Source organism: Myxocyprinus asiaticus, chromosome 5, assembly GCF_019703515.2.
Source record: "Myxocyprinus asiaticus isolate MX2 ecotype Aquarium Trade chromosome 5, UBuf_Myxa_2, whole genome shotgun sequence".
NCBI classification, from domain to species: Eukaryota; Metazoa; Chordata; class Actinopteri; order Cypriniformes; family Catostomidae; genus Myxocyprinus; species Myxocyprinus asiaticus.
Genome location: NC_059348.1, coordinates 26,348,302 through 26,374,275, shown reverse-complemented (window position 1 = coordinate 26,374,275; position 25,974 = coordinate 26,348,302). Strand labels below are relative to the sequence as shown.

At 36.6% G+C, this 25,974-nt stretch overlaps 1 protein-coding gene across 2 annotated transcripts in view; it reads left to right on the top strand.

The window, feature by feature from the left end:
- LOC127440519 (thymocyte selection-associated high mobility group box protein TOX-like) overlaps positions 1-25,974 on the top strand; it is an 84,730-nt gene that overhangs the window by 34,527 nt on the left and 24,229 nt on the right. For both annotated transcript variants that reach the window (XM_051697151.1, XM_051697150.1), the window contains exons 2-3: positions 15,201-15,266; positions 21,751-21,858. In XM_051697151.1, the coding sequence (XP_051553111.1) occupies positions 15,201-15,266; positions 21,751-21,858 (174 nt within the window). The remainder of the gene's footprint in view (positions 1-15,200; positions 15,267-21,750; positions 21,859-25,974) is intronic.

Here is a 25,974-nt window from a genome sequence, read left to right as displayed (position 1 = left end):
GCCAAATTTAGAAAAGTGGTACAAATCCTGATGATTTCGCCGTGAGAGTGTGTTGCAGTGTGTTAGCATTAGCGCCATGAATGCATATTATATACTGCATTTATTTTACTTAAAATCATCATCAAGTGGTTAAGACAGCTTTTAATCATCTCATGTGTATTCTGTTCATATAATGAGACACATAGTAATTGATAACACATTTTATGTCACATTGCTTAATGTTTTACATATAGTCTGTTGACAGGACAATGAGCATCTCAAATCTACATGATCCTCTAAACGCCCGCCCCAGCGACATGGGTGGTGTCCGAATATTCGCAAATTGTATTCCGTTGCTCAGCTGTTTTGACCATCTTTCTAGCTCTAAGCGAAGAATGAAGAAAAACATCTTGAGTGTATTGCAGCCTTTTGGCTTCATAGCAACAATAAGCATCAATGTTAGCAAGCTGAACATCACCCAAACGCATATCAACAGCAGAAGTAAGCGAGGAGAAAAGCAATATGTCATCATTCGTGAATCATTAAACCAATGAAGTCAAAATATCTTCAGCTGCCAATGTGCCCGTCCCTCGTCTGGAATAAGGGAGCTGCGTCATCGCGCCATTCCCCCCTTTTACAAATTACCATTCAAATATAAACTGCCATACTTCACAGATCTATGTCGAGCCATTGTGAAAATAATTGTAATATAGGAGGGTGGTTTCTCATCAGCATTTGTCTCTCAGCATGGAGCTTTCACCTATGTTCAATCAGCAATCAACTGATAGAAATGAATACATGCATTACGGCGTAATATATTCTAAAATATATCCGCACAACAGCTTGGAGGCAAAGCGCAGGGGAAAAGCCCAACACGGTTTCTCAGCTTGACATGAAATCGTACCAATTCAATATGAGCTAGGCAGTGATTTATACTTCATCCTCATCTCTGGGCCTAATATCAGAGTGCCTCTATAGGTAGTCATGAAAGTCACTCTAGCTCCCTGTAATAAATTACAGTGGTGAAACATGGAGGAAGATGCTTTCAGTTCAGCTTCAGGCTCTCAGAAAATTGCCATTTTGAGGGGTGGGGGGGGTGAGAAAAAAAAAATCACTTTGTGCCGTAATGCAGTACAGACAAAGGTTATTCATCAGAGGAATGATTTGAAGTCAAATATGACTGCCACTCTTGATATTGAATGCTAGGGAGCAAAGAGAGAACCCCCCCCCCCTCTCTCTCTTTTTCTCTCTCTTTTTCTCTCTCTCTCTCTCTTTGCCTCTATTTCTCTCCATGACGACCCTGACCCACTTTTGTGGCTGCTTATTATTCAGACTACGGTTTATCCATGGAAAGAATGTGTGTAATTTTGTTTGACAACAAACCCCTGCATGTTCCTCTCCGAGAAGTGGTTGCTATCGACAGTGCCTCCTATAGAGTAATTTTTACTTTCTTTATTTTAATAGAAAATAAATCATAATGTACTCATAACTGGGGAATAAGCTATAATTTTCGACACAGGAACCGTTTGAGTATGCACCTCACTTAGAACTATTGCTTTTAGTAACTGCATTTGACCTTTAGATTTCAGCTGAAATGAAACCACAAGGAAACCTCTCCGTTTTGGCGATACAGCCGCTCTGCTGCATGCCATTATTTTCAAATTTTTCTTACCCCCTCTGTGTTTTATAAACGATGACATGTTTAGAAAGTGAAGTTTTACCAGTGACTAATTACACCAGGGAAAGCGAAGGTGTACATGTGGATGTTGATACTATTCATTGCACCAGCATCTGCTGATCAGAAATGAAACGGAGAGCATTTCTGGCATGTCTCCAAGAGAGCATTAGCATCTTGTGAGAAGGGAGAGGAATATTCTTTATTGACTTACATAGTGGGGCTTTTAAGGTCCGTCCATGTTGACATAGGAAGGTCGACAAAAGGTTGGAAAGGCCACGTGGGTGCAGACATTTAAGTTTAAGCTGATACAGAAATGTAGATAACGAGACAACATCATTAATTATTTCCCTCTGTTTCCCAACAGTCTAATACAGGAGTAAAATGGTATTTATGTAATATATCATCCCCTTTATGTTTTGAAAATGGGGGGTTGGGAATAGCTCTTCAGAAGGAGGATCTTAAATATAACCAACTTGGAACAAAAGACGTTTTGTTTTCTCTCTTGGTTTAAGCTCAGACAAAACAATATCCACCACCATGTAAAAATATTGTTTTTTTGCTGCACAATTGTAATTCTTGCCACCCTGCTAGTTTTAATAGACTCATGCTACTATTGTGTAAAATTAATTTGGATGCTATTGTGTTTTTACTCAAGTAAGAAACTAACAAATTGCATGAATAATAATTACAATATCATGTTTGCAAGTCCACATTTTACACACACACAAACAAAATGTTAATGTACCAGATGTGCTTCATGTGGTAACACCTAAATTAGATGGTTTGATTCATGTCAAAAATATTAATTAACATCACTGAATCAACCTGAATAAATTAGGTTACACCAACAAAAATTATTTTAAGGGTTAGATCATGAAGAAATTGCTCCTTAAGGTAACAATTGCAGTTTACCACTTTTTACAGTTTACGTGGATAGCCTACTTTTTTCTTTCTTTTTGTTTTTTAGATGATTCACATTTTCTTGCATTTCATTTTGCCTTTAACCAAACTGAACTTCAGTTATACTTTTTATTTCATCTTTATATTAGAAATGTTAAAAATAGAGCTTAAACTCAAGTTGGTATTAAAGACATTTTTAGCATTTTAGATGTTCCAAGGAATAAGACCTAGACATAAAACACAGCCCTAATATATTTCACATTAACATGTTGAAAAATGCATTATATCCATTTCTGTCAGTTCAAGAGCTTTTTATAATATACATTTTAGGGAACCTATATATTCCAGCAGCTCAGAGTCCAACATAAAAGGCTACAAAAATGAGCATGGTGCTGAGTAGTGAGTGCATTTAAACCACAGGGTGTGGAAAGAATACACACTCGCAGTTTGATTTTCCCATACCCTGACCTTCCATAAGAAACTGATGAGGAATGAAATTGGTTCCAGTCTCCTGAAAAAAAGACCTCTGATTCACATCTGGACATCAGAGAGAGAAAGACACACAACCACACACACTCAAAATGTCCTAGTTGGTGCAGCAAAAACGATTCCTTACTTTCAGACAATGTGCACTTGCGATGTGAGAAAAGCTGTCTTACTAACAATCAGGACCTGTTCCACATTCCTGCCGAACAACTGCGTTTAATGACTAAAAGCTTTACTGTGCTAAAACATTTGCAGGGAAAAAGATGATGCCATTCACATCTGCATCACATGGAATGAGTACAGCACAGCAATAAAGTCTGAGCACAGGTGCAATGGCAGAAATAGGATTCGTTCTATTTGATTACAGTATGTATCACTGAGCAGGAGATATGTCACTTCTAGACATATCATCCAGTGCCAGAGAAGCAAATGCATAAAGCCAATTTGACAAAGGGGTCATTGTACGGCATCCAATAAAAAAGAAATCTACACGATCTGCCAAGTGCTATAAACATCAAAATAATGGCCCCACTGTTCAACAAATATATTCAATTGGCTCCTCTTTTCTTATTTGTTTCTTGGGTCATTTTATATTTTTTGCCATTTACAAAGTCGTAGTAGTCAAACATGATACATGATGGTGAAAAGTATGAAATTTCTATGATGATACGTTAGCCAGGTCTGTACAGCAGGCAATCACAGGACATGATGCGGGGCTTATTGATTGCACACAAGTTGCATGATTATGTTGCACTCCTATCTCATTACCTCTCTTCCTGAATGGCAGCCATTTTGATAGGGCGCCACTATACCAGATACATATACCATCTTTATATGTAGTTTCACCAACATGGAAATCATGCGAGCTTTGAAATTAGGGATGGGGACGGCTTTAAAATGCCCTTTGTTTATAATGCCTTGTTGCAGTTAAACCTATTCTGTCACCAGTACGTCTGCAGCATCATATTTCTCTCCCTGGTTCCCTTCCCCCTCTCTTATGATACAGTTTCTGTTTATATTGGATCTGTACAATATGAATAATGTAGAGCAACAAATCTCATTACCATGCTCAGATATAGAATACAGATTATTGTATAACATTTGCATATAATTATGGCTCTCTTGTTGAGGGAGAGAGAGTGTTTCCTTCAGGAGTTGATTTATTGGGTTCATTTATGATGAGAAAGATTAGGTTTGAGTCACATAAAATTGGCTTGAATGTGAAATTTATGACACTTAAGTTGAAATTCAACACTTTAAAATTGTAAGATTTTAATTGTGGAAAATTTTAGACACATTTCGGTCAGAATTACTTCATAGGAGAATAATGCACATAGAATTTAACCATCATTAGCACTTCCAAAATGTAGTTGTTTCATAACTTAGCACATGCTTATATTTTGCAGCACCTTCTTTTGCATAACGCACGCATTTTAAAAAGCCTGACACAGGGTTCCCTTGGATCCTTAAAAAGTCTTAAAACGTCTTAAATTTAGTTTTCCAAAATTTAAGGAAATAAAAAGTCTTAAATATCTTGATACAAGATGATACAACAAAAGTCTTAATTTTTATTTAAAGAGGTCTTAAATTTGGGAACAGAAAGATAGGAATCGTGATATGACCTAATGTGATTATCAAACTTTAAAAGAATACGATTTAATTAAATAAATGCATGCGCTGCGTCCTTCAAAGTGAAAACGTGGAACTGTTGTATTTTTTCCAGTTGACTGTTTCCAGCTGTTGCAGAGCAGTTCACAATCATTAAGCCATATTGGAAATTTATGACAAGGGATTACTAATGATCAACTGTTGATGATGATGAAGTAGTGTTGATGAAATATGACAGTGTTTACTTTTAATTGTTTATACTGTAGTGTGTTGTAGATTATTGTAGGAGTACACATTTTATATCCCTTATTTGTTTGAATGAGCAGCTGAAAGCAGTGAAGCGCAAACATTTCAAAATAAGGGTCCCATGTGTATTTCAAAGTTAAAGTGTCTTTAAAGTTAAAAGTTCCATGCTATGAATCAATGGTTTGTTTTGGTATGGGGATACGGTAGTCATTTTATTTGTTCAGGTCTTGAAAAAGGTCTTAAAAAGTCTTAAATTTGATTTTAAAAACTGCAGCAACCCTGTGACAGATGATGTATGCTTCTCATATAGCAAATGCAACATTTTATAGCTGTTATAATATTTTACACAATATAAAAACATATCAGATGGAATTCTTCTGGAAATGCAATATTTTGATGCCTTTATAGGTGTTTCTCTGTCCAATTATGTTGTGTCTGCTTTTCATATTTTAGTCTGCTGTGCATAAATCAATAGCATATCATGTTGATATTACAGCCCATAATTTTGGTTTGGAAAAACAGAGCCACACTGTCAAATACATTTCTCTGGATGGTTTGGGACAGTTTTACATGAATGCAGAACAATGTAATTAGGTGGAGTAGCCATGAACTTCACTCAGGGGCATAGACTGGTTATAACATAAAACAAAAGGGTTCAACCTCATCCCAGCTTCACAGATTGTTTTCATCCCGGAGCCTTTCAGAAGTCCTTGCCCAGCTAAGTACAAACACTTAATATTTGAAGATCAGAAGTTCCACATATATTTTAATAGAGAGTTGTGCAGAGCTTGTTTGTGCTTAGTGTTGGCAAGGTGCTCTGATACCTTCCTCTTCAATAGCTGGTACTCTTATATAATGGTGGATGCCAGAAAAAGAGTTTGTCAGTGAGCAGGAGAGCTTGGGGGATGGTGTACACTTATAGAAGGGATATATAGGTTTAGCCAGAACATTTCCATTTTATCTGTGTACACACTATAATTATGAGCAAGGCAGGGTTTTATTTTTAAAATTTTTTTTTTTTTTTTTTTTCTGTTGACCTCTAGATAGCTCATAGTGGAATACACTGATACTAGCTGCTCTCAGACTGCAGGTGCTGTAAGGTATTACTCTCTAGAGCAGATGTCTCAAACTACCAGCCCCTTGGGCAAATTCATGCAGTCCCTCAAGTGTTAAAGGGATAGATCACCGAAAAATGAAAATGTTCTCATAATCTTCTCACCCTCATGGCATCCCAGATGTGTATGACTTTCTTTCTTCTGCAGAATACAAATAAAGATATTAAGAAGAATATCTCAGCTCCGTTGGTCCATTTAATGTAAGTGAATGGTGACCAGAAGTTTGAAGGTCCTAAAAGGACATAAAGGCAGCATAAAAGTAATTCATTCGACAGTGGTTAAAACCTTCTCAAGCAATATAATAGGTGTGGGTGAGAAACAGAAACATTTATTTTATCTGTCCTTTTAAAAAGTCATTTAAGTGTAAATCAACACTTTTATTTTCACTTCCACATTCTGGTGTGGAAGTGACTTTCACATCCAGCTACCTACTGGTCAGGGCTGGTCAAAGGTGGAGATTTATAGTAAAGAAAGGACTTAAATATTGATCTGTTTCTGAACCACACCTATTATATCAAATCTGAAGATATGGATTAAACCACCGGAGTCAGATGGATTACGTTTTTGTGCTGACTTTATGTGCTTTTTGGACATTTGAGTCACAATTCACTTGCATTGTAAGGACCTACAGAGCTGAAATATTCTTTTAAAAATCTTTGTTTGTGTTCAGCTGAAGACAGAAAGTCATACACATCGGGGATGGCATGAGGTTGAGTAAATGGTGAAATATTTCTTTAATAGTTTATCCTTAAATATGGCCAGCAAATTAATTTTCACTTTCTGCATTGTGGTTTTGTCTTGAATGTTATCCCACTTTCTTAAACAATTTAGAAACAGTGCAGGCCTAAAACATGAACATAAACATGCATTTGTAGCCTACAGTAGTTGACAACAACAAAAAAAACGTGTTTGCTCACATCCGTCAAAAAAGCTTGTGTATAAATAAGGGTGGGCGATGTAAGCAAATAATTATATTGCGATATACTGTATTTATATATTTGTTCCATGATGATATGTATCATGATTAGGGCTGCCCCCGACCAAAGATTTTCCTAGTCGACTAGTAGTCGTTAATTTAAACCATTAGTCGACTAGTCGCACGTTTATGATATTAATTTAATTACTTAAATATATATATTTTGGGGGGCATCAGAAAATGGTTTGAGTTCCAGGGCTTTGAAAGAATGTTATAAGTAACATTGCTAACACTGTTCTACATTAAAGAGAAATACTAAACCATAATAATGAGCCTTTCAAATATACATTTTACAAGTGCACGCACAAAGCGAACCGCAGCGACACTGGCAAAAGCGCTAATGATTCTGAATGTGTCAGAAAAACCAGCAAGGAGACTGTCTGAACATTTTTTTAATTTATAGAGAGAAATGCATATTAAGTTAAACATGCAATGAGCGAGGTACTAATTTAGCTAACCCACTCCCCACGAACACTTAGCATATTTATCTAGGTTATCTAACGAGCGAGCAGCTATGCTAAGTAGCTAATGTTAGGCTAATTACATGTTTCAAATGATAAGCCATGTTTGAGGTCGGTGAATGATAGGCGAACGTTTGCCTGCAGAATTTGCATGTCACCTTCTTGGGGTCATCCTTTACCCTCTCGAAATGATCCCACAATTTGGATTTCCTACCTGATATAATTAATTACCTCATGGACCAGCCATGTAAATGATCTTGTCTGTCCATCACTGACTGCGTGACTTCGCCACTTCCTGTGGAGTTTTTTTTTTTTCTGCGACCAACCGACCAATCAAAACTTGGTCGACCAAGAATCTTCTCATTGACTAATGGTTGGTCAACTATTAGGGGGCAGCCCTAATCACGATATACACATTTGATCAAAAGTGATTCAAAAACTTCTGAAAAATGTAATGATTTAAAATAATGTCCAGAGTAATGGTCGACCTTTCATGTTCATTGCAATGAAACAACTTTATTAATAATGGCAATAATTGGCATCATTTAAAAAAAAAAAATTAGGATTCTCTTTTTTTAGTTGAACATACATATAGTATAAGTGTTTACTTTGATTCTGAAGCAAAGCATGCCATCATTTGTTTGTATTTGTAGCCTTCATTTAGATACTGGAAGCTTTTTGTTGACTATATAGTAGATATAAATTGACATTTGATAAAGGTGTTATTTAATCATTCCTAAGATAATTTAATCAGTGAAGTCACTTCTCTCTCTGTGTTTGCAGCAGAACAGAAAAGCTACAGTATCAGTTTTATTCTGTATATTGCCCACATATGCACCAAGGTGTATGCTAAACTGTCTAGCCTAAGCCGGTTTTCTGGTCTTAGCTGTTTTAAACTTGTCAGCTAGCTGGTCTTCCTGTCTGACCAGCTGGAAGTACCCAAATCCCTTCTAAAACCATCAGCCAGTCTAGGCTGATTTAAACCATTTTTGTCAGCAGTGTGCCACTAAATTTAGCCTATATAGTTAAAATTCATGGTTGTAAAATCACTTTTACCTGGCCACCAATGGAGAACACCACCTTGCTTGTGGCCTCCAGGTAATTTGAGTTTCAGACCCTAGCTCTAGAACCAACCCTGATCCTGGAACAGCTTACTGTATCCCATACAGTCATCTACTGTACATGTTAATTAATTGAGGAATCTTGAAACCACTCTCAGGTCAGAATCAAATACAACTTTTTAAACACCTCGCTTCAACTGAGCGTCAACACTGAGACCCTCTGGTGTCACTAATTAGAATAAATTAACTGAAAACGCCTAAGATAAATACGGGTATTAGCAAATGAGCACATTTCTGGCCACAGTTCAGTCCCCGCACACTCTATGGCCCTTAGGCCTTGTCGCTCTGAACCAGGGGAGTCGTTTAAGGATGAACAGTTTAATTACAGCACTAATAAGTGTTGCCACAGACTTTCTAATATTATTCTGGAGAACACTAGCATGTCATTACCCTCCTCCCCTAGAGAAGCGTTTCCTATTAATCATAATGAGGGATTTGTTAGCATGTGGTCATGTCAGTTGGGATCAATTTCTTTTACCTAAGCTTCCTGTGAAGCTGCCAGACGCTAGGGGCGGAGTGTGGAAGGGATCGATTTACAGTCCCACAGCCATTAGACCCTGTTTTGTTTTTGTTGTTTTTGTTATTTGATATCTCATTTGCATCACCGCAGCAGCTGCTGAACGTACATTGTAGTCATTTGTTGACCTGCTTGCACAGATACCTTCTTTCTTTCACACTAAAAGTGTTGTTTATTTTAGGATGTAGCTGATTTCCGTGGCCATGCAGCTAGATGATGGATCTTGTTTTTCATCAATAATGTAATAATTTGTGCAAGTAGCTTATGCAATCAAGCTGTCAGATTTGAGAATCAGAATCTACACTAGGTGTGGTTTTATTGGTCGTGTAATGGCACCTCAGGCGTTGAATGAAATGCTACAGTGACATAAAATGGCTTCCAGCTTGCCACAAGATTGAGAGATGCTAGTTCACACAAATCAAGGAAAACTTCAGTCACAATCACCTGTACAGCTCGCAAAATGGAGTTGCCAAGGTTTGCTCTGAAAGCACATTCGGCATGAAGGTGAGGAAGGGTGTTGGCCAACTGTTGCTGGATGGATTTGTTGTCAATTTGTTAGGTTTAGCTCTGAGGTTTCACTTTTTCAGCTAAGACTGCCTCACACTTTCCACTGGCACATTCATATGCAAATAGTGTCTGGTAGAGGGTGAGAGCTAAGCAGAAAGAACAGTGCATGGACACAGAGAGAGATATGTGAAAGTTCACGACAGTGTGAAAATAGAAAGAATCTTTATATAAATAGATATGGTATGAAAGATTCTCAAACCTTCTGCTATAAACAACTGGCTGCCATTTGAGTGGGAGACAACGGCATTGAAATGAGGCATGAGGTTTTATTAATCAACATAACCCAACATAGGCTGTTGTGTGCTTCTGAAATTACTATAATCGTTTGGCAAATCGGGGTCAGTTGTTTCAAAAGTATAGCCACAAGACTAGAGCCCGACCGATATTAGATTTTTGAGACCGATACTGATTTTAGAGGGGGAAATTCATCGATTACTGATATGGTGGCCGATATAGTTTATTTTTGAGCTGGAATGAAAACAGACCTTTTCTATGTGGATTGTTCACCGATTTTGCACCAATATGACTATGCAAAGGTAGACAGTAGGCTGCTTTCTTAAACAAATATTTTTATCAAAGAATATTTGACATTATTATTATACATTGTCAACAAATTCTAGAAATGAACACTGAGAAAATAAAGAATAAATAAAAATATAATAAATAGCTTAAAAAACATCAGTACTGTTTAGTATGTCAATTGCTGACCATTAAAATAAAGAATAAATACAAATAAAATAAATAGCTAAATAAACATCAGTACTATATGTTTAGTATCAGTCAAATGCTGACCATTAAAATAAAGAATAAATAAAAATAAAATAAATAGCTAAGTAAACATCAGTACTGTTTAGTATAAGTTAATTGCTGACCATTAAAATAAAGAATAAATAAAAATAAAATAAATAGCTAAATAAACATCAGTACTGTTTAGTATAAGTCAACTGCTGACCATTAAAATAAAGAATACATAAAAATGAAATAAATAGCTAAATAAACATCAGTACTGTTTAGTAAGAGTTAAATGCTGACCAATAAAATAAAGAATAAATAAAAATAAAATAAATAGCTAAATAAACATCAGTATTGCTGTTTAGTATCAGTCAAATGCTGACTATATTAATACTGCCAGTCAATTATTGACAGGTTGTAAAACATGAAGCATTTACACCTGCTGAGACAAGAGAAAAACAGTGGCAGTGGTGTTACACCATATTCTGCTATACAAGTTCAGGGGAAACTTTCAACAGTGGAAAACCAGACTTTAAAACATTATATTTTATAAATGCAACGACTGGAATTGTTCGGTTGAAGGGGGTACCAAACTGTGAATCCTGAACAAAACAGTTTGGTGAATACATGTTTACACATTAGCTTCCACTCAGCTGATAAGCAATGAAAGTAGCTACGTGGTTAGCTAGTTAGCTATAAGCTCGTTGTCACGGAGAGTAAAAGATGGACCAGCATTGCGTCTCACCAACTAGGCAACAGCAAAGCAAGAATTCAACACTCAACAGACACAATCCACCACTGCACCGTTGTCTGCTGAGCTGCAAAAAGATGCTCTGATGTTTACCTTTCAATCTGCTACATTACTGACAAACTATAGCTGGCTAACAGCAAACAGACATGAGTGACATGTTTGTTAGGGACAGGGTTAACGTTATATTAGTTATTTTGAAAAGGGAAAATGATGGGGTTATTGTTTATTAACTTTCCAGTATGTATTTCACAAACTAGTTAGCAACAATCGGCCGACCGATATTACAACTTTGTTGCCATGAAGACAGAACGCTGTAAACCCTAAAAATTACTTTACAGCTCAAATGTAAATGTAAGTGCTATTAAAAACATACAGTACTGTGCAAAAATTTTAGGCACTTGTGAAAAACTTTCAAAGTGAGGATTTCTTAAAAAAATAATGCCATAAATAGTTTTCATTAATCAATTAACGTCATACAAAGTCCAGTAAACAGAAAAAGAGCTAAATCAATATTTGGTGTGAACACTTTTGCCTTCAAAACTCAAAAATTGCCCCAATTCTCCTAGGTACTCCTGGACACAGTTTTTCTTGGTTGTTGGCAGATTGGATGTTTCAAGCTTCTTGGAGAATTCATCACAGTTCTTCTATCTATTTAGGCTGTCTCTATTACTTCTGTCTCTTCATGTAAACCCAGACTGACATGATGTTCAGTAGGGGGCACTGTCAGGGCCATGCCATCTGTTGCAAGGCTCCCTGTTCTTCTATTCTAATCTTTTCTATTTGCAAAAGTAATGTTTGGGAGTATAAAATGTATATTTCCTATTGACACACTAAAGTAGCAGATATAAATAACCAGCTTAAGACAAATGCTTTTGTTAAACATCTTATGTGCCTAAGACTTTTGCACAGTACTAAAAGCTTCACTTTTTTGCACAAAAAACCCTCCAAAAATTGTCTCCATTCACTTTTATTATTAAATGTCTCACTGTAACCTCGTTTTTGGCTTCTTTTTTTTTAAAGATAAGGCGGGACGAGTCAAAATATTGTTTGCGGTAATCAACATCATGTTACAAATGCTGTTGATTGAGTTTAACTTGTATTGATGCAATAAGCCATGAGAGAGTGTGCGTTTCAGTGATTTTACCATGGGTAAGGGGTGCACGACGTGAAACAGAGTGCCAGAATCCCCCTTAACCTTGGTAGAATCACAGTAACGCACAGCCTATGATGACGGAAACATCAATATGATAAAATGTTCAATAATCAGCTACTTTTATTATTAATTGGGCCTTATTATCTGAATAAATAATTACTCCGCCAAATAATATGGTTAATTATCCCAACTGTAAGCTATTTGTGGTTGCCCAGCAACATAGCAATTTGGCTAATTTTAGTATGTGTGCTCACAGGTGTGTGTTTATATTCATTTTACAACAGCTTTGAACGTAGCTCATCATATCAGAATTTAGAGTTGGGACTATCCATTTTATAAGCTAAATAAGAGTATGTGCCTGTAAGATATTATCATGGGTCTACACAAATGATTGCAGCTTGGTTGAAAAATGATGACACGCACTTTCAACATTTTTACAGCAAACATTTTTACCAACTTATGAACAGAGTCTGTTACACTCATGCCATAGGTTGCAGTAGTGTTTCAAAAAGAAGCACATTTCAAAGTTTAAGAATAGCCACATCTTAGATCAACCTGATCACATTAATCACAATCAATAAGCTAGCATGAAATTAACTGTCATCCCTGCGCAAAAACCAATCATATCGGGCCATCAACTTGCACACTTAAAAGGTCGAAATGTGAAATGCCATTTTATTTTTTATAGAATTATCTCGAGCAAGCATAATTAAATGATGTGCTGCTCAGGTGAACAGAAATACAAACATTGAGCCATTGACAGGCCTCAGCCATGTGTCCCTGAGTCTGTCTCTCTTCCTTCATTTTGATGCTCTCTCTCTCTTTCATAACACTCAAAAAATAGTCATGGATTTGCATTAAAGACAACCCTGTCCAGGAGAGTCCAACTTCAATGACACATATATATTTTGCTTAAATGTAGTGTGTCAAATAAACATCATACATTCAAGACTTCATTGACACACAACCCTGTTTATATATTACACATTAAAACTTAAAACTGTACTCACTAAATTCTGTGACAGTGTTTTTGCTGATGTTTTCTATTGTCACTTTTAAGCAACTAGTTGGCCTTGAAAAACAGATCTAGTTTCCCATACCTTGGTCCTCAATATGCATTAGATGATCCTATTTTAATAAACCAAGCAAAGTTGCAACTCCATACACTAGTGGATATATAACAGGAGCAGGGCTCATTTCATTCCATTTTAGTTAGTGATTTCACTGACTTGATTAACTTGACCTCAAATCAATGTTGAAACTGACCTTTTCTGGGAGGGTTTGGGGCTCTGGGACCCATCCGCCCTTCAGCCTCTGCCCCCACCACCACCAGTCGAACACTTTGTCCAGGACCTCTATATAACTGAGCTGAGAATGCCTGTACGAAAGTCCCCCATTCACTCATAGCCAACTGAAAACATATCTGATTTTTGCGTTTCATATTAATCAGTCATTTTTCATGGGTTTTAAAAAAGTGGAGCAGATATAAATTGGTGGCTATTTGCCAGGCCCTTTTGTTAGGCATGCGCGTCAGCAGAATTCGCTCTGTCTGCGTGTGTGTGTGTATGTGTGTGTGTGTGTGTGTGTGTGTGTGTGTGTGTGTGTGTGTGTGTGTGTGTGTGTGTTGCTGAGTGGACTGTAGCAGGCGGGCAGTGTGGGCTGCTGTAATTTCCCAGGTGTGCTGCACAGCTGGGTCATCATGGGCTCATCCTTTATCACACAGTTAACATGCACTGACTCAGCTGAAGCTGGTTATGTCTAGTGTGAAAGACACATGACCGTCTGTGTATGTAGGATGAGCTGATTTTGCTGTATGTGTGTAGGTTGTTGATTCATGCTGTCAAAATCACCAAAATACTGTATACAAACATAAAAAAATAAAAATGTAACCTAAAAAATTTGCTTCATGTGGTAACATCTAAATTAACATGACTGAATCAACCCGAATAATTTGGGTTGCACTAACAAATTTGAAATGTCAGATCAAGTAGAAAAAGCTCCTTCAGGTAACAATTGCAGGTTACCACTTTTTACAGTGTACATGGATTTGCAGCTGTCATACAAAAATACAAGAAAATGCAGTTAGTTTTTTATCTATTAAAGCTGAAGTTTGTCATTTTTTGCGACACTAGCATCACCCAAAGGAGCTGCTAAAAATAAACAGGTTGCGAACACTCCCCATGTCTGCCATTGGTCAGAAAAAACATAGTCCTGCCCCAAACTCATGGCATTGGTTGAGCCAATGTTGCTGTCCTGGGCTGGTTGGGATGCTCAAACAAACAGAGCAATGTTTTGATAGAGCCACTGAGGCAGAGTCTTTAAATGTTTCTGGAAAATCAACCTATGAACCTACGGCTTGATTATAGTTGTCTCTGCAGCTTAAACTGGGATAGAAAAAAAATACACACTTCATCTTGAAATTTGGTGAGTTTATAATAAAATGAGTCTAAAATTGTATGTTGATTTAACAGGCTAATCGTATAATGAGTCAAAAGGGTGATCTAACAGGCTTTTGTTGGTTTAGATCCAGTGAGTGTAAGTGCCACCTGGGCCCATCCTTCACTCTCAGGTCTATCCATGTGTGGGCTCATCAAACTCACTCATGACTCCCTCTCTGTTTTGTTCCACTGCTCACATTAAAGGATTTCATTCATCCCCCTTCAACCAGCCACTTTAATTACCACTGTACTAATTACATCAAATCACTGACATCTCCATCTGATACGGCAGAGACTTCAAAGAATAATTGTCTTAAAAAAGAGGTCTGCGTTTTGGGGAGAAAGCAGTGAACGGCAACACAAACCACATGTTCTGTCACTCTGCCTTATTCTACGTCTGGGATTGTGGGTTAACTGAACTTTTTGACTGTTTATTAATTGTTTCTTCCCTTCTCTTTCTGTCTGTTTGCAGTACGACAGTGACAACATGTTTATGAGTATGCCAGAGCCCAGCCAGGACTTTGTGCCAGGGAACCAGGTGGGTTAATTACTGCTCTCTCCTTTTGTTTTAAGTTGTAATTAAACAAATTGAAGCCAGTGCATCGCAAATTAGTGCCGCTATCAGTCGCCACTGCAATCAGGGACTATTATAACATGTAAACAAAGCATTTAAAGCTTTGTCTAGGCTTAATGAAATGATGCTTTAATGCATATTGTTACCAGCTTTCATTTCCTCCATTTACACGTTCATTAAAAATCTGCTCACAGTATGGGCTGCAAACAAGGCCACAGGTCTATAAAAGGCAGCTTCTGAGCAACACTCCTCTAGTTACGGTCGTTACTCACTGAAGGAAGTTTATTTCAGGATACTTGCACTTGTTTCGTGTTCGAAGCAAGATAAAAGGCTGTTTCATCAGTGACTCAAGCTTTGCTCGCTGGATATTTCAGCACATAGATTTTTAAAGATGGCTGTCTTGCTATAAAAAGCACAGCTTCTTTAAATATTTAAAGTAAAACATGGAAGTCAGTGCATTAAGGTCAAGGGTGAACATGCCTGCTTGAGGAGAGCACATTGTCTTGGGGGACCTTTTACATGTTTGCCTAATGAATTGAGGCTACAGATTAATTAGCGTCCCTGAGGACACCTGCTGTGTTCTGTGGCATGTAAATGAATGTGGCAGGTGGTCGGATTCTCAGTAGATGGACTGATCATGTGTGCATGTGTGTTTAATCAAAGCAGTACATGTAATGCATCACAGTAGAACAGTAAGGGGTGTAAATAGAATTTAGATATATCACAAACCAAAAAATATTACGAAATGCAAAACTCTATATTTCGAAATTTGCAACATTGTTTTCTATCCATTTGATCGTGACTGAAATGACCCACCAAACATCATAATCTCTCTATCACTTGATTTTACCCATACTGCGCTTTTTTCTACACTGATACAGGTTCGCACAAGGTCCTTGAAGTGCTTAAAGCACTTGAATTTAGCTTTTAGAAATGTAAGTACAGGAATACCTTGAAAATCACCTTGATTTGTTGAAAAGTGCTTGAGATTAAAACAGAACATTTCTTCTGTGTAATGTGTGTCCATCAAAGATGAGATCCACACACTCCACTTGAATTGAATAATGTCTTTTAATATTCTTTCTGTTCTTTGCTGTCAGATACAAAAGTAATTTAAAAATATACTTAATAGTATATTAATAATATAAAATTATGAGCACACATACAGTTGAAGTCAAGTTTACATACACTTAGGTTGATGTCATTAAAACTCATTTTTTTTAACCACTCCACAGATTTAATATTAGCAAACTATAGTTTTGGGAAGTCGTTTAGGACATCTACTTTGTGCATGACACGAGAAAATTTCCCAACAATTGTTTACAGACAGATTGTTTTACTTTTAATTGACTATATCACAATTCCAGTGGGTCAGAAGTTTACGTACACTAAGTTAACTGTGCCTTTAAGCAGTTTGGGAAATTCCAGAAAATGATGTCAAGCCTAATTTAGCTTCTGATAGGCTAATTAGAGTCAATTGGAGGTGTACCTGTGGATGTATTTTAAGGCCTACCTTCAGAATCAGTGCCTCTTTTCTTGACATCATGGGTAAATCAAAAGAAATCAGCCAAAAACTGTGGACCTCCACAAGTCTGGTTCATCCTTGGGAGCAATTTCCAAACTCCTGAACGTACCACGTTCATCTGTACAAACAATAGTACGCAAGTATAAATACCATGGGACCAAGCAGCCATCATACCGCTCAGGAAGGAGATGCATTCTGTCTCCTAGAGATGAACGTAGTTTGGTGTGAAAAGTGCAAATCAATCCCAGAACAACAGCAAAGGACCATGTGAAGATGCTGGAGGAAACGGGTAGACAAGTATCTATATCCACAGTAAAACGAGTCCTATATCGACATAACCTGAAAGGCTGCTCAGCAAGGAAAACCCCCATAAAAAAGCCAGACTACTGTTTGCAATTTTACATGGGGATAAAGATCTTACTTTTTGGAGAAATGTCCTCTGGTCTGATGAAACAAAAATTTAACTGTTTGGCCATAATGACCATCAATATGTTTGAAGGAAAAAGGGTGAGGCTTGCAAGCCAAAGAACACCATCCCAACCGTGAAGCATGGGGGTGGCATCATCATCTTGTGGGGGTGCTTTGCTGCAGGAGGGACTGGTGCACTTCACAAAATAGATGGCATCATGAGGAAGGAAATTTATGTGGATATATTGAAGCAACATCTCAAGTAATCAGCCAGGAAGTTAAAGCTCGGTCGCAAATGGGTCTTCCAAATTTACAATGACCCCAAGCATACCTCCAAAGTTGGGGAAAAATGGCATAAGGACAACAAAGTCAAGGTATTGGAGTGGCCATCACAAGCCCTGACCTCAATCCGTTAGAAAATTTGTGGGCAGAATTGAAAAAGCATGTGCAAGCAAGGAGGCCTACAAACCTGACTCAGTTACACCAGTTCTGTCTGGAGGAATGGGCCAAAATTCCAGCAACTTATTGTGAGAAGCTTGTGGAAGGCTACCCAAAACATTTGACCCAAGTTTAAAGGCAATGCTACCAAATACTAACAAAGTGTGTGTAAACTTCTGACCCACTGGGAATGTGATGAAAGAAATAAAAGCTGAAATAAATCATTCTCTCTACTATTATTCTGACATTTCACATTCTTAAAATAAAGTAGTGATCCTAACTGACCTAAGACAGGGAATGTTTTCTACAGATGAAATGTCAGGAATTGTGAAGAACTGAGTTTAAATGTATTTGGCTAAGGTGTATGTAAACTTCTGACTTTAACTGTAGCACAGATTCAATAAAGAATCCGAAGAGACTTCTCTCTCGTTTTATAAACTGGAACACTGTGATGCAATGTTTAAAGTGACAGTACCATTTTAGCGCTTGTTATTCAAATGAATGTAAACTCAGTGTTATTACTTGTAAATTGTAACACATTAGATCAGTGAGAGCCCATATCATTATTATATATACAGTTTCATGATATAATATAAATTGATAGAATGTAGAATTTTCATATTTTTAAAAAGTTAAAATGTGATTATAATAATTATGACAAACATATATATATATATATATATATATATATATATATATATATATATATATATATATATATATACACACACACACACATTTGCATATTTTTAGGGACAGGTTCTGTTCAGTTCTATTTAGGGTTGCAGCGGTAAACTGGTTTCACGGTATACCACGGTATTAAAATTGACAGTTATCATACCATGTACATTTGCTTATCTATGGTATTGAGAAAAAAAATGCAACCGGACGGAGAATCTCACCTGCGCATTCGCATCTCCTTTCCTGCTTGACTGCCTGTCAGACTCGTCAACTTGCGCCACACACACATGCAGCGGAGAAAATGTCAGAGAGAAGCGAAGCGAGGGGTCTGACATGAGTGTGTGTGGTAGTTAAAGCAGTGTTTCTCAACTGGTGGGTCGCAGGTCTATTCGGACTGGGTTGCGGACAGCAGGGAAAGAACAATGACATGGTTCTCTCATTGAAGATATTTCGGCGGCCGCCCAAATGATAGCCTATTTAGGACTGCCAAGGCAGATTTAATGATAATCTCGCAATCGGCTAAAGGCTTCTCATCTGCACTTTCGCACGAGTGTAACGGAACCAGCTCGTGATCATGATCTGCTCTTCTCTCTGGTGCATACGTGCAACAACCGGGCTTCCCTCGATATTGCGGAGCGCTGACTTCAAAACTGATGTGACCCATTTCAATTCTAGTGAGACTTTTCTAGTTTAAAGCGTTACGGAGGAAGTCAAGTCAAACAGTAGGCAGCCCTGACATGCCAAACAGCACTGAGGAGGAAAAGAGCAACAATGTGCTCATTACACATCATCACCTTTACAAAATTATTTCACGATTTTACATGAGTTAAAGTAACTGTTACATTTTGACAAAATGTTAGAGTTTCTTATGAAATAATCTAAAGGTAAAATCTATTAGACCTCATTTTATATCAACAGTGGCAGTTATAGTTCAAGTTTCAAGATGTTTCAGCTAGCACTTATTTTTTCATAAATACTATTTTGTATTATTATTATTATTATTATTATTATAAGACTAGCTACACTGACCTAACCATGGTAATGAGGAGCCTTTCCTCCTGTGTAATATGTATGTTCTGTTTGAATTATGTTTGAAATTAGAAACAAACGGGATAATAATGGGCTCATATAAGTAAATATGCTCTTCCGTTTTTAAAAGGGGGGAGAGAAAACCTCCAGCTGCTTTTGTTGTTGACGTCAACAACAAAAATAATGTCACTTGATGCATGTCCTTGTACTTGAAAACCATGAACAAAACTATGCAACATAAAAGGAAATGCGACCCAGGATACATTAAATATAGGTTACATTTTTACTATGGTAGGTCGCCACTTGATTCCAATGTAAAATCTGTGTCCTGAAGCAAAACCAGCTGAGAACCACTGAGTTAAAGGTACAGACAGGAGCAGTCTGGCTGCGCTCTGGCGCACCTACAGTATATGTTAATGTTAAATGTTAATAATCACAGGACATTACTTTAATAGCTCATTTCATTTAGTAGTTAATTTAACATCCTATGCTAACATGTAAACTAACATGCTTTAGTTATATAATTATGTTATAGTTACATGCTATTTTTATCATGTTTATAATTCGGTTTATTATTATAATTCTGTTAGCTTTCTTATTTATTCAATTTATTTTATTTATTTCCAAAAGGGAGATTTTTTTACACATACTTCAATAAAAAAAAAAAAAATGGTTTCAAGTTTAAATTATAATAAAGTGTTTGCTCAAGCAAAAAAAAAAACCCCCAAAAAAACAACCTTCTGTTTTCACTCCTTTAAGGGTCATTGTAACTGATAATAGTAATTGTGTAATACCGTATACCATGAAACCATGATATTTTCTGAGACTCGTACCGTGAAAATCTCATACCGTTGCAACCCTAGTTCTGTTGCATGTTCATACACCTGATGAGCCTGAATGTAGCCCACTATTTTTGAACCATTCTTTGTTTGATCTTTTCTCATAGAAAAAGATTAATGAACAACATTTATTTAAACTTTGAACATTTAAATTGTTTATAAAAGAACTTTATTTTGAGAAGAAATTGTAATGTGCATTTTGTTCAAAGATTTTTCAAAACATAAACACAATTTTCTGTCATACTTTTTCATTTAAGTGTTGTAATCAAATTAAGATGATTTAGAATCGTAAACCTCATATCGTAGATCGACCCGGATCATGAGATATCGTCCAATTCCCACTTAATTGTGATATTGTGATAATAAACAACTAACTAATGTGATTTCTATCTTTAAAAATGTAGTTGAATATTTTATTGAATATATTAAGACTATATGATGGGGACTTGAAAATGTGCCTCAACAAAATAAGCAATTAAATCTCTGAATGTGTTTATGATTCACAGAGTTTGGCCTTTAATGTTAGGCATGTAGATGTTATTTAATAGCTCCCTCTCTAAAATAACTCCCCCACTCCACCCCTCCATATCTCACTTGTGTTTTTCACATTGCAAGTTACGAAAGTGTTATGAATAATAGTTCCATTTGTAAAAGTAAATGTAATAATAAAACAATAATAAAAAATAAAACAACTGTCCAAATGGTTTGGCACCCTGCTCTCTGGTCTCTGGCCTGGTCTTTTGGTTTGACATAAGTAACGTTTAGTAGGTCTCTGTTCTCCGGAAACTTGCAAGGTGCAATTCACACCTTTCTTACGCATGTCGAAAATTTTATATTTAAACCTAATCAGAACACATTGCAGCTCTTTATGAACTGGCAGAAGTATAATCAAGTTTGTTGGGCAAAGACCTGCCAATCACATCATCTTGGGTTATGCTTTTTAAAAACACTGCATACTGATCAGCACATGACATATACATAATTTTATGTGATTCACCCTAGTCCTAAAAGCTATCAGATAAGCATTCACAATGTGTTGTGATATAGAGAATTAGTGGGAATTACAGTTTAACCTGAAGGCAAGGATAGAGACTAAGCCCAGTGGTGTTATGGCTCTCAATAGCAAGAGGAAAAATAAATAAATGATATTTGAGTCATGTATTATTCAGCATGTTCTAGCAAGGAAAGAGCACTAAATTACAGGTCACTTGTTTGTTTCAGAGAGTTTATACTAATTTAAGCAGGAAAGACTGCACACTGTCCTATTCAGCCACCCATTACACGGCCAGAAATTGATTTAAAATGTGCATTGTCTGCATTGCAAATCTCTGGTCACTTTGCTCATGCTACATGTTTGCTGTAGCTTTAATGCTGGTGGAGATGAAAGATGCGTTGAGAATCTAATGCAGCGCCGAACCAAAAGAAAGGATTGCAGAGTGATGAAAGTTGAATGGAGTCTAGCATGTGCTATCGTTTCTTGTTACCCTGCTTGTGTCAGTTGACCCATTGGCCTTGCATCCCACTGTAGTTCCGCGTGCCTGCCAGTCCCAGCCAGATGCAGCTCAGCAACAAACAGGCCGGCGGCCACTGGAAAAGAGAGACCCCAGCTCACACGGACGGCCCCCGTCTGACATGGGTAAATAATCCCACAACAATGCATCAGACAAGCGTCCATCAACTGTATGTGTGTCTCATCCATATTGTGCTGCATACAGTCTTTAGACTTTGCCTTTCCTTGCATCAAACTTTTATTTGTCATTGATTGCCGCATTGATTTCGGATGGATGAATTGGATTGCTATAATCTTAGAAGGTCTTTAAGTGTAACACTTCTTTAATGTTTCTCTTTGAATATTTAAAGGAAAAAAATGATTTACTCACCTTCATGTTGTTCCAAACCTGTATGACTTTCTTTCCTCTGTTTGACACAAAATGAGATGTTACTGTAGGCAGAATGACTGCCTCAGTCATCATTCACTCTAAATGTCTGAAAAAAAAAGAAGCATTGAAAGTGAATGGTGGCTGAGACTAATATGCTGCCTAACATCTAATTTTTTGTTTCGCGGAAAAAAGAAAGTCATACAGGTTTGTAACAGCATATGAGTGAGGAATATATGACAGAATTTTCATTATCGGGTGAACTCTTTGATGATCTCTTTAAGCTTTTAATCTTAATACTTTATGACATGTACTGTGTGTGATATGCTACACTCCATCTAAAACAATTTTTTTTATATCAGTTACAGGACCTAACAGATCTAATTTCCCTGATACATGCATATACATTTTAACCTAAAATCCTGATGTTGATACATAAAAGTCTGTGGACAATTTATGTGTCAGCTACTCACATATTACTTCCTCTGGCTTCTGTTCTGTGGTCTTTATTTTCTACTGTTTTATCGCTTCATCACTCTTCCATCTTGTTCTCTCTTTCTCTCACACACTTCTCTCTCTCTTTCTCAACTTCCCTCTCTCCTCTGTTGGGAACAGGTAATTACTTTTATTGGCAACAACAGTTGAATTCACCTTGACCTGTGTGGTGCGCAGCCACAAAGCTTTTTCTTGCTTTTAAACACACATTAACCAAATTAGAGAGAAGCGGACCCATGTGTCTATTTTAAACTTCACATTCAGGAAGCCAAAACTGAATCTGAAAACCGAATTCAGCTCCACAGTTGAAGGCAAAACATGATCTACAACAGTCTATCTTTTAATCTCCTCTACTGTATATTACAAACCAAAGGCAACCTGGAGATCAACCAAGGCCAAGTGCAAGGATCTTGACTATTATATGACCATTTAGGGAAGAGTACTATTGGTTTGGGCTGATATTAAATTTGGTTCTTACCTCAAATTAAAAATCTTAAGCCTGCCTTGGTTTGTGCACTGGTATGAATGATGCTGTTATTTGCATTAGGTGGTCGTTACTGCGATTGGAGAGATCAGTCACTTTTAATGTATTGTTTCAGATGTAATATGTGCAGAGATAGATCACAGCTATAATACAGAGATATATAAACTAAAAGTGGTCATGCTGCAGTTGCGAAGAGCAAGGCATTGTTCACAGAATTTGCAGAGGTTAAATTGGGATTTTGAAGGAAGATCTGGTGTTGATCCTGGCACCACTTTAAAGCTTGCATATGCTCTCTATATTGGGCCGAAATGTGTCTAGTGGATTAAACAAAAACTGGAGCAAACACTTACAAAAATAGATTAACAAACGAAATGCCTTACAATCAAACAAAATCCTTTTTTTTTCTTCTTTAAAAAAAAGGTGGTGTAACTCCGTTTCGGATCGTTCCAGCCCAGTTTTACACCTGAGTATTTGATACATTTGTAAAGCAAAATATAAAAATTAGGCTACTATATAATTAATAAAAATAAATACAAGAAATTTAAACAGGTACATTCCAAATAAAATTTACTTTTGAGTGTATTTGGTTTAAATAATGTAAAAGATTTAGTGGTTGGAAATAAAACTCGACAATGTGTTAAAATGGTGTTAATCTTGGCTTTTCTCCAACAGAATATTCCCTCTGACCGACAATATTTTTTAAGCCTCAATACTGCTTTAAGTGACAAAATGTGATACTGTTATCCATCAGAGCATCTCTGGACAGCTGATCTCATTAATATCCGTAGCTATTTGTATGTTCATATTTGTAACATTTAAACATACATGTTTGTACATTTGGATAGACACTAAAACAATATGGACGTTTGAAAGAAAAATATTGATGAAACTATATTTGAATACACAAATCGATTATAAATAAATTTGTACATTTTTACTGTTTTATAGATATTTTAGATCCTTTAACCCTATGCCAGCCTCTAAACATAACCACATTTCAACAATATAAAAACATGTAACAAGTAGATCAATGTACAGTAGCAATAATGTTTGTTACAATATATTTGTTTATATATATTTTACAGCCGCTAATCCCACACCTACTCCTAAACCTAAACATAACCATTTATTAAGCATATAAAACACATGTAACAGGCAGATAAATTTAATCACAATAATTTATTGTGATACCTCATTAAAAAATATACATTGCAGAATACAGCATGTCGTAAATAGTCATGAGACACTTGAGAGACATAAAAAAATTAAATGCATTTTAAAAAACGAAACCGACGCAGGTTGACAGTTACAGCGGGCGCGACGGCGCTGCGGCAGATGGAGACGGAGATCGTTGAATAAAAGGTTTGAATTTGGGTCTGTTCTTCACAGAAAGCAGTCTGAAGATTTGTATTATATCTAACAAATGTATGGATTCATTTTATTATAGTTTTATGGTACTTTTTGTGTTTTTTCTTTTGTTTGTTTTTTGGCATATTCTGAAAATTCCTTTTGTGTCCCATGTAATTATTAAATAATTACAGAGTTTTATTAATTTTAACATTTTAAAGTTTAGTCTTGGCTAAAGTGATATAATCCTTTAAAACATTGCATAGGGCTGCAGAAATCACACTGAACTGAATGAAACAATTAAAATGTCATTATAATGTCAACTGCGTTAAATAAATGGCATTTAACTAATCTCATTGATTATAAATTAAATGTAATTAACTGATTAATTCTTTGAATTATTCAACATTAATCAATTCAAACAGTACACGTAAACATTTGTACATTTCTAAAGGTGTTAATGTGTAAAATTATGATGTTTAGATGCTGTTAATACGTCAATATTGTAAGTTTCGATGTCTATGCAAATGTAAGAGAATGTACAGTACGTTTGCTAGAACCAAACTTTACGTAAGAATACATACGAATTCTCATGTGATCACGTTGCTTTGGACATGCAGATCCGTTCCTTTCTGTGAGACATAACAATAATAACAGCCCAGAAAAACTTAATCAGTAAGATGTTAAAATACACAGTGCATTCATTTGCCGGGTCGCAGACTCCACCTCAGAACAGAGCACGTCTGTTGTCTGTCTGCTCACAGGTTCTCTCGTATCTTACCATCTCTTCTCTTTCCCCCTTCTTCCAACCCAAACCATGTCTTTCTTGGCCATTAAATAAAAGCCACATTTATTAGCCCAAAATGGCGAAGTGCTGAGCGCATGCCAGCCCACAAGCACTCTGTATCACAGTTTATTTATTTTAATGCGGCAGCAAGAAGTGGTGTGTGCCAGAGATGCAAGATAAAGCCGACTACAGCATACATTCACCGAACACTAAAAATATACACAGTTCTCATATTTCTGGCGTACGCTCAAAGACACTATTTTACCAAGAAGTGAAAGTGCTCACTTTGACTCATAAAGCAAGCAATGATCGTTAAACAACTGTTGGTTTTTGGTTGAATATGATAAGATAATTTTTGATATAATGTTTGATATTGCATTGAGTTTTTGGTTGGCTAAAATCATCTGTTATAGATGATGCAATCAAAGCAATGTACAGGAAGGGTATTTGATGTTAATTATATCCCTAAACTACATCTTTTGGTACAGACTTATATGGTATGTTATTTGTTTGCTTCTTGCACAGAATGTATTTGAACAATGTAATGGTTTTTGACATGAATACAGACACTGATGAGGGGGTTGTCAGATCGGTGTGTGGGTTTGTATAGAGGTACTCAAGGAATCTCCATCCCCCACCCCTCCCCCAGATGTTGCAGAGCTCTTAGGGGACCAGGAGAAAGCTGTGCATTTTAAACATGCATAAACTAACCTTGTGCTCTCTCCTGAGACTGAATAGGCCCATTCTTATATATGTTTTTTA